General features: G+C 36.1%; 1 protein-coding gene and 1 long non-coding RNA gene across 3 annotated transcripts in view; one reads left to right on the plus strand and one right to left on the minus strand.

The window, feature by feature from the left end:
- TACR3 (tachykinin receptor 3) overlaps window positions 1-11,769 on the plus strand; it is a 63,305-nt gene extending 51,536 nt beyond the window's left edge. The window contains exons 4-5 of the mRNA XM_072939537.1: window positions 9,526-9,722; window positions 11,368-11,769. Of these exons, the coding sequence (XP_072795638.1) occupies window positions 9,526-9,722; window positions 11,368-11,680 (510 nt within the window). The 3' untranslated portion in view covers window positions 11,681-11,769. The remainder of the gene's footprint in view (window positions 1-9,525; window positions 9,723-11,367) is intronic.
- Window positions 1-14,995, minus strand: part of LOC140686208 (uncharacterized) — a 230,777-nt gene that overhangs the window by 33,746 nt on the left and 182,036 nt on the right. The window lies entirely within an intron of this gene.

Here is a 14,995-nt window from a genome sequence, read left to right on the forward strand (position 1 = left end):
CTATTTATTGAATGTCAAGAACTATGCTAAGTTCTGGAGACACAAAGATGAATAATGCATGTGCCCATATCCAGATGGAAGGAAACAGAATCACACATGACTATAATGTGTATCTGTGTTATAAGATATAAGTATAAAATCCTAAGGTTAATTAGGAAGTATCTAACACTACCTACATGAAGAAGTGAGGGAGGCTACTTGGAGAGGTGAACTTGAGTTACCCTCCCAAAGGATGGATAGAAAATTTTACAGGGAAAGAAACTGGATCAGGGCATTCCAGGGGTAAGCATGTGCAAATCATGTAGATTTACTTCAAAGTAACTACAAATAAGGACAATGTAATTTATAAACTATGCTTTCTTAGTCTGTCATATACTGCAGAGAAAAACATTAATTTTCAGTGACTGACCTTATTTTCTATAGAAATACAGAAAAAAGTAATCTTAAATATTCTAGATTTTACTGTTTCCAAAAAACAAAGTATGCACACCTTCAAGATAAAAAGCCAACTGCAAAAGACACTGGTTGGCTCAACATTTCAGACCACAATATATCAACAACACTGTGTTTGTAAAAGGACAAGTTATGTCAATATATACCAAGACATAAAATCTGTTGTTCTGGCAATGGTGGCAACCTAGCCCTTTTCACAGGGTCAAGTACACTCAATATACCAGATATCTCCCTGCAACTCCTGGAACAGAGAAGGATTAAATGACCTGACAGTTGATGGCAGATCTTTTCCTCTTTTACACTCTCTTCCCCAGAAAGGTAATTGAGGCAGAAATCTTCTCGACTCTCCCATTCTGTGAGTGTCAAAGATCCTAAGCCCTAATAGTAACTATTTATTTGGGACTAAGACAGTCCTTTCAGCAGACCTGCTTTATGGTTTCCAGATATAAGGAACATATGAGATTGTCACAGATTTGTGCTTTTTTCCATTAGTCTTTAAATGTGCTAGATATAAATAAATAATGTGGAAGTAAGTGGTACCATATGAGCACAGTAAAGTCCTGAGTCCCTGTTTCATGGTTCTAGTGCAGATAAATCTGTCCTTATTCTTGTAGCACTAGATAAGTCAGACTCCAACCTCAAGTTCTTGAGCCCACTCCACCATTCCAACTTCTTTTCTCACTCTTTCACTTCTTCCAGCTTTAGGAAAATATCTTATCTCACATAAATTTCAATTGAGCCATTCCTTGGTGGAATATCTTTGACTACGTTTTGCTTAAGCATCCCCTGAGAATGCTAAGAAGCAAGGGCTATTTTTCAGGGTCTTGAGAAGCAGAATGTATACAAAATGATCCCTAGCTAATGAAAAATTAAGAGGTCCAGTAATCCTATCTCTGAACCTGCCTTTGAGATCTTAAGAAACCACTTAACCTCCTTTGTTTTAAGTCTCCCATCGACAAAATGAAGAAACTATATGGTCAAAGATTTATCATGGAGATTAAATAAATTCATATATTTGAAAGGTTTTCTAATGAATATATAAAGCACTAAGCCTATTACTAGAATCAAAAATGGATACAACTCCACTGACTTGTCCACTAGTGCTTCCCTCAAATGTATCCACTGGCTTTGCTTCTCTCAAAGGACAATGTACTTCTCAGCTTGATTTTCCTTTGATAAGAACTACCTGGCTGAGTGTGTCACTCCAGTAAGCTGCGCACTGCTTTATATAGCAAGAACCTGTATCAGCAGAAACTGGCACAGGAAGGTAGTAAAGAGGAAGATAAGGAAATACAAGTTTTGAAAAGCAGGATGAGAAAGTCCTTAAGTAGGGCACAGAATGAGAAATTTGAAAACACTGCTATACCTTCTAGAATTTATGAGAGAGAAATTTGAAATGTAGAGTCAGGAATGAGTTCTCTATTGCTCTCCAGTTACAGTGTAACAACCCAGCCCATCTCCACAAGTAAGAGCAGAAGATATTGATTAAAAAATTCCAAATTCCAGTCCCATTACCAGACTACCATCTTGTAGTCCACTATGAATGGTACTTTTATATATTTTGTCTATATGTTGCAAATACTATAGCTTTATTACATTTTTCTGTTATTTGCTAGATGTATACCTTTAAAATAAACCACATTTTTAACCATATTTTGACATTCCTCCCTATTCTACTATAACAGAAGCCTCAAAAACATCACTTGGTCCCAATATTCATAATTTGTGACTGTTTTTTTTTAATTCTTGTTGAAATTGCTCTTATTTTTTTGAATACCTGAAATAATGGTAAATAAATCTACTTCTGTTGTTTTAAAAACCATGGAAGTTTTTCTGGCTATTTTCTATTTTAATTATCTTCCTCTAAATACTAACAAGCCAGTTCTGCTTCCTCAGAAGTGAATACCTAAGTGTGATAACAAAGAAGTTTCTGCCTTAATCAAAGGAACCACTCTTCAGTCTAAGCTAAAGTGACAGATTCATTTGGATTTTTGACTTGTAATAGAACCACAAAGAATCTATCACCTTGCCTAGCAAGTGAGCTTTCTGTGTGCTTGTCATTTCTGTTGCAAAGGAATTATCATGGAAAACAGTGCTTGTGAGGAAGACCACATATAACCTAAGGGAGGCTCAACTCATGGAAAAAGAGATCCTGGTCTGTCCTTGATATCGCCGAAAGCAATTCTCAGGCAATCCAAACCTTTCTGGAAATCTATTTGGTCTCCTACTTTGCTGGAATGAAACCATATAATATTCTGTCCTCAGCATTTCAAACATTGTACTAATCTGCTCAGGAGGCCATAACAAAAATACCATAGACTGGTTGTTTAAACAACAGAAATATTTTCTCATAATTCTGGAGGCTGGATGTCTGAGTTCAAGGTGTCATGCAGGGTTGATTTCTTATAAGGTCTCGCTGCTACATTTGCACATGGCTGTGACCCTCTGAATTCACATGATGGTCCCTCTGTGTGTCTTATCCTAATCACATCATTTTGGCTTAGGTCCCCTCTAACAACCTCATTTCAGCTTATTTAACCTCTTCAAAGACTCCATCTCCACTTACAGTCAAATGCTGAGGTACTGGGGACTTCAATTTGAATTTGGAAGAGTGACATCAGGAGGATGGCGGAACAAGAGTCCCTCGTCATATCCCCACTCAACAACAACAATCTGACATCCATCCATGGGCAAAGTCCCCTTGTGGGAGCTGGAGGATGCAGGTAGGAGACTGTGAAACAGTCCAAGAACGAGGAGAGTCGCTTTCAGAAGGCAGGCCTGCTCCCTGGTGACTTGCCTACCACGGCTCCAGCTATACACCCAGAAACAGCCCCGTACTTCCGAGGACGTGGCTATGGCCTCATCTGGCTTTGGTTATGTCACCAGCACCACATCTGGGAAGGGCCTTGCCCACCCAGAGTCAGGTGAAAGACATATAGACCTTGGTCTTGCTGTGAACCCGTGAACCAGCTCCGCCCTCCCTCAGCCATAAACCAAAGCCCCATGAACTCACTGATTTAGACAACCACCCACAGACCAGAGAGCCTTTGTGGAAGTCCAAGAGTCCAGCAGAGCAATTGCAGCACATCACTGGAGCCAATAAATCTGAGACTGGATGCACCGGAAAGAATAAGAGGAACAAACTGACTTTACACGTCACCCCTCGCCACAAGGCAACACAGCTCAGTACCAGGATGGCCTTCTCATGTGTGATTTCTCCTTGGTGGGTAATAAGAGCGTGTGATGGGGTGAGTGCCCAGTTCCTCAGCTGTGTGGGGCCCTGCCAATGGGGCCTCCTCTCTCTCCCTCCATCCAGAGGACTGTGGTGAGCTGCACAACTAGGGGGCAATGAGCAGCTAGGAGAACAGCAGGCAGGGCTCCAAATTGAACATATCAAAGGGACTCAGATCCTACTAACACATCCTAGGCTCCATCAGGAAGTCAGCTCACAAGCCACTGGGGGTGCCTCACCTGTGTGTCCCCCAACTGGCCAAGTTATAAGTTAAGTACAGCATAGAGATCTAATGTACAGTATGATGGCTATAGTTAATGATGTTGTATCATATACTTGAAAGTTGTTAAGAGAAGAGATCTTAAATGCTCTCTCACACACACACACAAAGTAATTATGTGACGTGACAGAGATGTTAACTAACCCTATTGTGGTAATCACCTCACAACATTTACATGTATTAAATCATCATATTGTACACTTTAAACTTGCACAATGTTATACGCTAACTATACTTCAACAAATCTAGAAAAAATCTTATTAAATAAAAGGGACTTGTAAACAACAACCAAAAAATGGGGGTAGGGAACCCAATTCAATCCATAACAAGCCTCTATAAGGTTTTATCACTAATCATGATCCCATAACATGAGTCTTTATTCCTCTTGCCTTAATGTGCTTCCTTATCTAATGTTATCTTGTCTTCGTTTTTGTGGCTGAATTCTTTTTTTTTGGCTTCAGATCACTGTAAACCTGAATTCTTACAACACTTTCAAATTCTTTTGAAAAATGGAAGTTTCCAATGGAAAAATGAAATCACATTAAAAATGAAACATGAGCAGTGAAATGTAAAGAAGTAGAATCCAAACACAATACCAAGGGAGAAATCAGGAGTTTGAGATACACACTACTATACATAAAATTGATGAACAACAAGGACCTACTGTATAGCACAAGGAACTATATTCAACACCTTGTAATAACCTATAATGGAAAAGAATCTGAAAAATATATATATATATATGTATGTATAACTGATTCACTTTGCTTTATACCTGAAACTAACACAATATTGTAAATCAACTTTCCTTCAATAAAACTAATGCAATACTGCGTACATACACAGAGAGAAATATTTCCCATATCTGCATGCACATTCACAGGGTTTTCTTCATTTGTTTGGCCTTCACATAATTTCTTATAGGCATTGCTCTAAGCTAATGTTAATTGGATAGACATGCTAGTTGGATTTGGCAACAGTGTCAAATTCCTTGGATGACACTAACACAATACGCCTATATTCTCATCTAATTCTGAAATTACTGGCAAAATTCAACTCATCTTCTGGACCATCCAGCACTTTTTTCACAAGTGCTACTGCTTGGTTCTTATTTTCTCACTTGGGATTGAAATTTTTTAGCATGATTTCTGAAGCAGCAAAAGCCCAATCTAAATAGTTCTAAAAGAGGTACTTTAGATTCTGATGCTTGTAATTAATTTTTTTCCCATCATTTGAATTTGCTAATGGGAAGTTAGAATAAGCAGGATTGTAACTCTGACTTAAAGAGATATAATGTCCTTTAAGAATATTTGTGCAGACAAAAGGTATAGAGAAGTGGTAAGGTGTGGACCATGGTTGGTTCTCCAAAACATGCTCTGAGGAAGTTTTAATCAAAACAAGAAGTTTCATTTCACTTAGAATTAATCATTTCAAGGTCAGGCATTTAAAAAGAATAAATTTTTCCCTAAAGAATATAATTCCTAGATTTTTTTAGGATCAGTAATATATTATTTAATTTCCTCTGCTGACTCTTTTTATTTCACAACCTAAAATCTCAAAAGCACCCATCCTGCATCAATTTAATGTGCTAGATAAGAACAGCTGCAGCAGGCATCCCAGTCTCATCTACACAGGGAGGCTTTCTTCCCTTTGATACATGAAGAAAAGGTACCCAAAGGTTATTCTCACTGATGTATGACACGCATTTCAATCCTGCCTATGTGAGTAAGGTGGATTCTAAACTATTAAAAAGAGACGATGTTGTGTAAGAGCTACCTCCCTTGTCCCACCTCCCTTCTTCCTCCTGCTAGTAATTTCCCGTGCCAAGGACAATGGGTGTCCACAACTGTCCATGTCATGGGAAGTAAATCCCATTGCTTCAGAAGCTGGATATGTCTTTCAGCTTCAAGAAACACCCAACTTCAATCAATTTACAATAAAGTTTGTTAAGACATGTTGAAAGATTTGAATCATCTCTATCTCAGTCTCTTATCTTGCCTAAAAAATAGAAGGAGTTTCAGGAAGTCTACCAACTTTCCTGCTCAGCATTTATAGCCTGTCTGTGACAGTGCCATGGTCCAGTCATGAGACACAAGGGAACTGAGCAGCTGCACATCTATCATTGGTCAAGGTTTGTGCTTCATTCCCTTGCCTTTTTATGAGAAAAAAGCATGATTACAATTTCATGATTCCAGCATATCACAAAGCAAGGCAATGTTGCCCATCCAAGAGCCTGCTTTTGCATTTACATCAAACCTGGTGGGCTGAGAATTTGATGTCTGAAATCACTGCACAAGATTTTGTGAGCAGAAACCCAAGGTAATGGTTAAAACCTATTTTATAGCAATAAATAGATAAAATATATTTTATCAGTTGTTTCACTGCAAAAGATTCTTTCTTTTAGGTTCTTTTAGATTCTTCCTAAAAATTTTCAAACAAGTTTCTAAATGTTTTGCAATAGGGTCTTTAAGGATATATATGTGAATTACAAGTTATCTGATATCTCCATTTCTGATGCATTTTCATTTAATTCTCCATACGCATTTTAATTTTCCCACATTCTGGAATTCTTCCACATTGATGGTTGCAAGTCACTTTAAAAGACTCTTGATAGCCTTTGTAGCTCTTCAGCTATTGATGAAAAACAATTTCATATAAAGGGAGTTTGTGATCAGTCTGTATAAAAGCATTCAAATAAACTTTTATGTACATTTGCTGATACTATATTTAACATAGTAGCCTGAACCATGTTCACATTGTCATGTTTTTTCTTGCCCTTAACATTTGTTCAGAAAAAAATGCAATGCTTTCATGCATCCAAAATAGTATACTGGTTATATTGTACATTCATTCTCTTTACCTGAATTTGTTCGCCTAGAAAAGGGAAATATCTCATTTTATATACACAGGCTCATTTTGAAGTTGGAGGACAAATGATCCAGTAATTAATGACAGAGTAAAATTATGAACACTGATTAACCAACTATATGTCTTTTAGTTTCTTTCTTTTTGTATTCACTTTTATTTATTTCTAAAAACTTGAAAACCGATTGTGAAACCCAGTCTATATGCCTGAAATACCTCAGCAAACAAAACAAGCAGGAAATTCTTGCCCTTTTGTATTCTAGCAAAAGGAGACACAAAGTGAAAAATATACATAACAAATAAACTGAAAATAAAGAAAAAGCTAGGAGTCTGGGGAGTGCCAGAAGGATGGACTGCAATTTTAAGTAGGTTGGTCAGAATAGGATTCTCAGAAAAAGTGACAACTGTGCAACAGCTGGAAGGAGATGAGGCTGTCAGCCAGCAAGAATAACAGCTGGAGGCGTGTCCCAGAGGGAGGAGCCGAGGGGGATGATCTTGCACAGGAGTTTGTCCAGCATGTGCAAGGAATGGTATGATGTTCACATAGTCAAGTGTGAAAAAGGCAATAGAATCCATGTCATTCAGTCTAATATTCTGTGAGCCTGCAGTTAACATGCATTGAGTCATTCCTGCCTATAATAAACTAGTAAGTTCTCATAAATATTATTTTCAATTTTATTTACATATGCTTATGTTTACCATATTTCCATGCATTTTTAATTTACATTTTTCATTATATTGCAATCTTTTCCAGATAAAGAATCAGTCTTCTACTCATGAATTTTCTCTATTCTGTTTTCTAGACCCAACAGACATTCAATAAATGTTATTAGTTGTAAGTAGAAAAAACAGACTTAAGAGTCTGAGTTTTAAAGACTCTAACTTACATTCCATGAATTACAATGGTCAACTCTTTGGCCTTTGCCTCAGTTTCATAAAGTGCAATTAAAAACCAATTAATAAGTTGTTAGGAGTGCGAAACACGATATTAATGTAAATTATAATAAAATATGGCCCTTAGTTGTATTTTACAACTATATGAATGAAAAATAGGAGAGCTAAAATGCAGGATTCTGAATACAGTTCTTCAGAAAAAAAATGCAAGTAACAATGAGAAAATCAAAACACTTTGCATGACGTGGCCAGTGATGACATTCTGTGAGTTATTGACCTGGATATTCAGCTCTGATAGCCAATTTCCATCAGTTCATACTAGATACTTGGATGTTACCTTGATTAGACCCTTAGGAAAGCTTTGCCTTATACATTGATCCATTTCATGCTTTGTCTATTTCTAGAATCATGTCTCTCATGATTTTTAACCTTCACAACTTTCATTTAAATCCCAACTTGCAATCAAATGATGAGTTCAGGACTTAAGTAACATATTTTCACAGTTCTCAGAAGCCACATAGGCCATTTATGCCAGGACTTACTCTGATTTGTGTTCAAACGTGACCGTAGGCCTCAAAATCATTTTGTTTAATACATATTATTCTAAACTTTTTCCTATTTCCAAAGTCCCAAAAGAAGTATGAACAAATTTACTGGACAGACTGGTAATGAGAGATATTAAATGAGGTTATTCTAGAATATTATTATTATTTCCTTTTACATAGAAAGTCAAGCTGCTCAGTGTTCAATATCTTTGTGTCTACCTTTCTTATAGACACAAACAATGGAACAAGTTTTATCTCATTAGAGACAAAAAACATCCTCCTATTCAACTTCCTGTTACAAATTATACATCGTTGTTCATTATTCATTCATTTTATATCTAGTTATCTACTTTCAGCAATATACTAAGGATTGCATTAGATGCTGGGAATATTAAGACAGTTAAGACATTATCTATGCCTTTAAAAAATTCAAAGACTAGTGGAGAAGAAATAGAGATTGACATTCTACTTTGGCTAGGGCCTTCCAGGATTTGTGGTTCAGAAGTGTGAAAATAGAGGAAATGAGCCATGCTAACCAAACTCACAGAAACTGATGTATAAACCAGTTGTATACGCCAATTGCCTATTTATAAACTTGAAGTTAGTGATATTTCCTCAGACTAATGTGAATATTCTTTATCACTATCCAGAGAAACCTTTCCCAATATCAGATTACAAATAAACCAAGTTAACATTCAGAAGTTTGTCTAGAGAGCATGGTATTAAAGAAATCTGAACAATCATAAGCTATACTCAGGCTATAATAAATACTTAGGAACCTGCTTAGCCATTATGGCCTCATGTACCACACTGTGACTCAACAGTCACAGAGCTGGGTCAGTTTCTCTAGATACAATGACTAGATATAAAATTCAGTTTCTCTAGATATATTGTCTTCGCTATTTTACTGTGTAGGCTAGCACAGCCCAATCCTAACTCTTGCTCCTTTCTCCCTCAGGTTCTTTGGTGTTTTGTAAACACATATTTTCTTGAGGCCAATTGAAATATATTTGTTTCCGTTTGAGTTAGTGCCACCTATTCACTAGGTGATACAAACATGCTTTCTTGAAATTTACCTTAGGTAACTGTCCCTGTATTATCTCACCATTTTTTAATATTTTGACTATTCCTCAGGAATGCTATGTATTTAACTGTATTGGCAGAAAAGCATGATTTGCAGTAAGCTATTAGAACTAATATATACGTAATAACTTTTACATTTGCCATAAATGACCTCTTTCTTTCTTTCTTTCCAGGTTGTAAAAATGATGATTATTGTTGTGGTGACATTTGCCGTCTGCTGGCTGCCCTATCATATTTACTTCATCCTCACTGCAATCTATCAGCAACTAAATAGGTGGAAATATATTCAGCAGGTCTACCTGGCTAGCTTTTGGCTGGCAATGAGCTCCACCATGTACAACCCCATCATCTACTGCTGTCTGAATAAGAGGTAAAAACCAGATTACCAAGTGCAAGTTCGTGGTCACTTCTGGCTTTGCTGAAAGCATATAATGTTGCTCCAGCTTCTTGGTGCATTTTTAAAATTCAAAAGGAAGGGAAAATTGAAAAAGTCAGTGAGAGAAGCACAGAGCTAGAGATACTTTTCTAGACTCTCCCTTTTTTAATGAAATATCTCACCTTAACAATTATATCCTCAAAACAATGCTCTTAGAGGTCCTAACTAGATGATTTTTGTCTGTTTTGGGTTTCTTTGCTTGTTTTTTGTTGTTTTAGGGGGAGAAATTAGGAGGTTTTTTGTTTTTGTTTTTTGTTTGTTTGTTTGCTTTAATGGGCATACTAGGGATTGAACACAGGACCTCATGCATGCTAAGCATGTAATCTACCACCGAGCTGTACCCTTCCCACAACTAGGCGATTTTTATATAGGCCAAATTCTCCCTCCAAACTCGTCAGAATTTTACTTGCCAAAGAAAAAGAAATAACCTATTATTAAAGGAAGGGAGTTGAAAATGTGCTCAAATCCTCAAAGAAATGAAGACACTTTGTAGAAATGCGCAGGTGGAGAGATGATGGCATATGTGAGTAGACTCTATTAAAGAGGATGTTTTATAAGTAGTCTTCAAAATAGAAGGTGTTATGACAGTAATAGAAGCAACAGTAAGGGGAAGAATTCCAATCCTCCTTCCTGCATGATGAGGTCAGTGGGTAAGAGAGGGCGCAGCCTTTAGGGAATGGGTTGTGAGGAAACTGGGGTGGTCAGGGGGAAAGCTACTTTTAAAGTGAAGTTGAAAAAAAAGCAGAAATATTTACAGTTAAATTTAAGACTGCAGGAAAAAAAAAAACCCAAAACTGTGGTTTCCAGACTTAAAAAAAACACCTTGTTTATAAGGTCAGCACATGGAGGGGTAGGGTTAAATTTCATAGGGTAAATTTGTTTAATAGATCAGTGTGTTTTAGTACAAGTAGAAATGGAACTTCAAGTAAGTAATTACATGACCTAAATCCAAAGCTCTCTTTCCAATTGGGCTTCTACCATACTATGTCTTAGGTTTGTTAAAAACTACTTAGTTCTTGCTTTTTTTCATTAATTGCATAAGCCATATATCAATTCAAGCCACCCCGTAAGTAGTACATCTATTTCTAATTAACTTTATTTAATGGTTTACAAAGCCAAGGATTTTGCACTTTCCTATATGATTAGATTAAAAACCATCTAGATTAGCAATTAATTTTAATATTAAGTGAGACTTTAATTTATAAATGTGTAATTATTTCTGTAAGAAGCTACTTTATTTTTAAGTGCCTTAACCAGCAAGCCTAATTAAATTACACATATGCAAATATATAACATTACTGAAGAAATATACACTATTTCTTTGGCATATTGATTACTGATGCTGTGAGCTTACTCTTTGATGACTTGCTTCTCACTGATGCAAAGTTAAGTTTCAATTCAAAGGAGAACTTAGAAGACTAGTACCAATACTGTGGCATAAACTCTGAGTTTTGACTAGAAAATTAAATTTAAAAAACTCAGTTCACTTAAGGGCATTAAGGAGAGTTTTTTGTGACAGCTGAAGGAAATTTCCACTTGAAAACACGACTTCTTCTCCTTGTGGCCTGCTTCTCCTTAGATTTCGAGCTGGCTTCAAGAGAGCATTTCGCTGGTGTCCTTTCATCAAAGTTTCTAGCTATGATGAGCTGGAGCTCAAGACCACCAGGTTTCATCCAACTCGGCAAAGCAGCCTGTACACTGTGACCAGGATGGAGTCCATGACAGTGGTGTGTGACCCCAGTGAGGTGGACAACGCCAAATCCAGTCGGAAGAAGAGAGTGACTCCAAGAGACCCAAGCTCCCATGGCTGCACCCGCAGGAATTCCAAATCCGCCTCCACCACTTCAAGTTTCATAAGCTCACCCCACACCTCTGTGGATGAATATTCCTAAATCCATTCCTGAGCTGAAACAGTAGTATGACACCACCACGGTGCCACCACAGGCCCGCATGCCCCTGACTGCTTACCACTCTGTCCTGAATACTCTCTGGAAACAGAAGGGCAATTTCTTGGTAGCTATGTTTCAGATGAGAAAGGTAGCATATACATGTAACAAAGGCAGTATTAAGATATTTGCCCACTCAAAAATAAAGAGGGCTTTAAATTTACTCTTTGAAAACTCTAAATTATTATATGTAACAGAAAAATGTATCTGAAAATTCTTGTAAAGTGTTCCATTTTTCTCACTTAAAAATTGTAGTATACATTTGTGACACTAAAGTAACACACAATTTTTCCAAAAGATTAAACAAGTTTTAAAAGCTTTAAAACATAATAAAAGTGAATAAAAATGAAGCCTATATAAAATTAAACTTTTTCATCTTCAGCTGTAAAACAGGAAAAAGTTATATGATTAATTTTATCACTAGAATGATGGAAAATTAACCTCCAAAAGTAAGATTTAATAAAAATCTTTCCTCAGAAGAACTCATTCTGTGGAATAAAAAATTTTAAAGATCTAAAGATTTTCTCCATGAAATATAACTGAAAAAGAAACCTAAGCAAATTATTAGGCAGCTGTACATGTCATTCTCTTTATTATTTTTTTCTGGGAAAGTGGCTTCAAAAGACAAGAAGTAATCATGTGCTTTTTGACCATTACATATTTTAGAGTGTCAAGCTAAGAAATAGTCAAAGCAAATCCCTATGATCCTCTTTACTTTATTTTTCACAAATACTTTTAATTTTTAAAAAATAGGTAGATTATAAAACACTAAAGATGCTTCCTAAGGAAGAAGGGAAGAATCCCATTTATCTCTGAAACTAGCTACCAATTTTTAGGCAAGAATTAAAGACAGTAATTCAGTTATGACGGCAGACAAGAGCATCTACTAGTTCTAAAGAAAAATGTTTTTTTCCTCCATAACTCAAGGAAAAAGTTTAAGGTGAATATCAACTTAACGACAGTACAGTGCCCTTAGTCTGTCCTCTTTCCCCACTGAGAAAAAGAGTAAGGACCAGGGAAAAGTATCAGAAAATATGTTCATATGCAAATCCTTAAAAAGTCTATGTACTACTTATATATACTAGTATGACATACAGGTAAATCAAGTAAGATGTAGAAAGCTGAATCGACTGTTAGATATTTGGGCAATATTTGGATATATGACAACTAATGCCAGGCAAACCAGAGTACAACACACACCTTTCCACAGAGAGAGCTTTCCTCTTGTCTGCTTAGATAATTTAGAAGTTCCCCTAGAAAGAAATGAGCTAATGGTCCTAAAGAAGCATCTGTTTTATTACAAGAAAAAAATATACTAACACATTTCTGCGAGCCATGACAAAACAAGGTACACCATTAAGCGTTGAATTTATCTTCCAGATTTCAGTGCTTATAAATCATCTTTTCTTCTTGAATTAGAGATACCATCAGTCCTGCTCTTCTTGTGCAGGAAGCCTTCTGAGAATGTGGATGTGCAGCACAAACTTTTCCTTTAAAATATTCAGTTAGATTTTTAAAGCTATCCAGGTAAAATAATGATCTCTAACACTACTGGAGTGTTATGCCTCCACCAATATAGAACTCACTAGTTTTTTAAGAACAAGATAAAAGCAATTATTTCAAGAGAATATCGTGGCCTATTGATGCCACAATGTTAAGTTTTCCAATCCTCCCCACTAACTTGGACCCAAAGCCAGAAATATCTAAAACATTAAAAGTCTAAACAACCCCTATCATATATGTTTAAGTTGAATTTCTTCTGATTATACCAATAAATAGACACACATAAACACAGACACATACAAGTGTGTAGACACATAGAGTTTACTGTATGTAAGCATTTCAAAGAATTAAATTTAAAGCCAAATGCTGAAATAGTAAGTGGTCATTACTGAGTTGCTACAAACAGCTCAGTAAAGTCACTGCGGCTTGCATGCATGCTTTAGACAAGCAAATGTGTTCTCACTTGGTACCGAATCATGCATATAATGATTTTAAACGTTCATTCCAAAAACCGGAAATGCTTATCATACAATGTGAAAGTCAAGAAAAAGCCTAATATTTTAAAGCAAACATGTCTTCTTCTTAACTTATCAATAACTGTGAGACTAGCACCAATGAATGTTTTAGGTACATGGGGCTGTATTCAGCTGTAGAATAGGAGTGTGAAGTTTGGCCCTCAAATTCAGTGCAGTCAGCCATCACCAAAATACACTAATACATTTGAAAAACATAACTCCTGGCCTCCACACATGCTAGGGAAATTCAGTATGATTTACTAGAACTTCTAAGGAAAAATATCGCTCCAATCATCTGCTTTGTTTGTTTGTTTGTTTGTTTTTGTTTTTGATGTTGCTGTGCTTGCTAAGTATCATTCTTCTCGCATGACAGAAATATCCAAGGTCCAGACAATCTCTTTTAATACTTTTTTAGGGAAAATTGACATTATTTCCTCAGTACTCATGACTCATAAACCAAGATCTTATAAAGCAGACTATTTTAAGTTCAAAAATTTGAAAAGAAATAATAATAGAATAAATGAGTACAAAATGAAAGAATGAAAGAGTTAAGATTTTAGTCCTTTCATCTGAATTTTGACACTATGAATTGTAGAATAACACACATGGAAATCAGCTTTCGTAGGAGTCATTTTAAATAAAGCTATGCCAGTGTTTTCATATTTTCAGAGTTTAGAAAGATTTGCCGCAAAAATTCGCTCTATCCACTGATGTTCAAGTTCACTGTGAATCTTTTCAGTGTTTGCAGGCAAACATTCATTAGAATTGCCAGGCAGATGGTCAAAACATCCTAAGATATTTTGGACTTGGATCAGCAGCAGAAAAATACAAACTATTCTGAGAGAACTCTGAATGACTCAAGAAAATCTTTCTTAAAAGGCAAAAATAAAAAAAATCACAAACATTGAATTTTCAATATTTTGCATCTAAACAAAGTGTTTTTGAAATTACTTGCACGGGAAAAAATTAAAGCAAATGTGATTACTATGGAATTCAATCTAATATCTTTTCCTTTTTTAGCAAGTTCAGTATGCTGCTGCATTATTTCATCTCCCAACTTCATGATGATGACATTTCTGACCCAGCAGACAAATTCATATTCTTTTCCAGATCCTGCCAATCTCTTAAAAACAGAGATCTGATCAACTTCAAAGTGAACTCCACTCTTACAAAGCACCCAGGAGAATGCCAAGCAGCTCAGTATCAAACCTCAGAAGCACAAAATAAATGTTGAAAAATCAAT

This window comes from Vicugna pacos, chromosome 2, assembly GCF_048564905.1.
Source record: "Vicugna pacos chromosome 2, VicPac4, whole genome shotgun sequence".
NCBI classification, from domain to species: Eukaryota; Metazoa; Chordata; class Mammalia; order Artiodactyla; family Camelidae; genus Vicugna; species Vicugna pacos.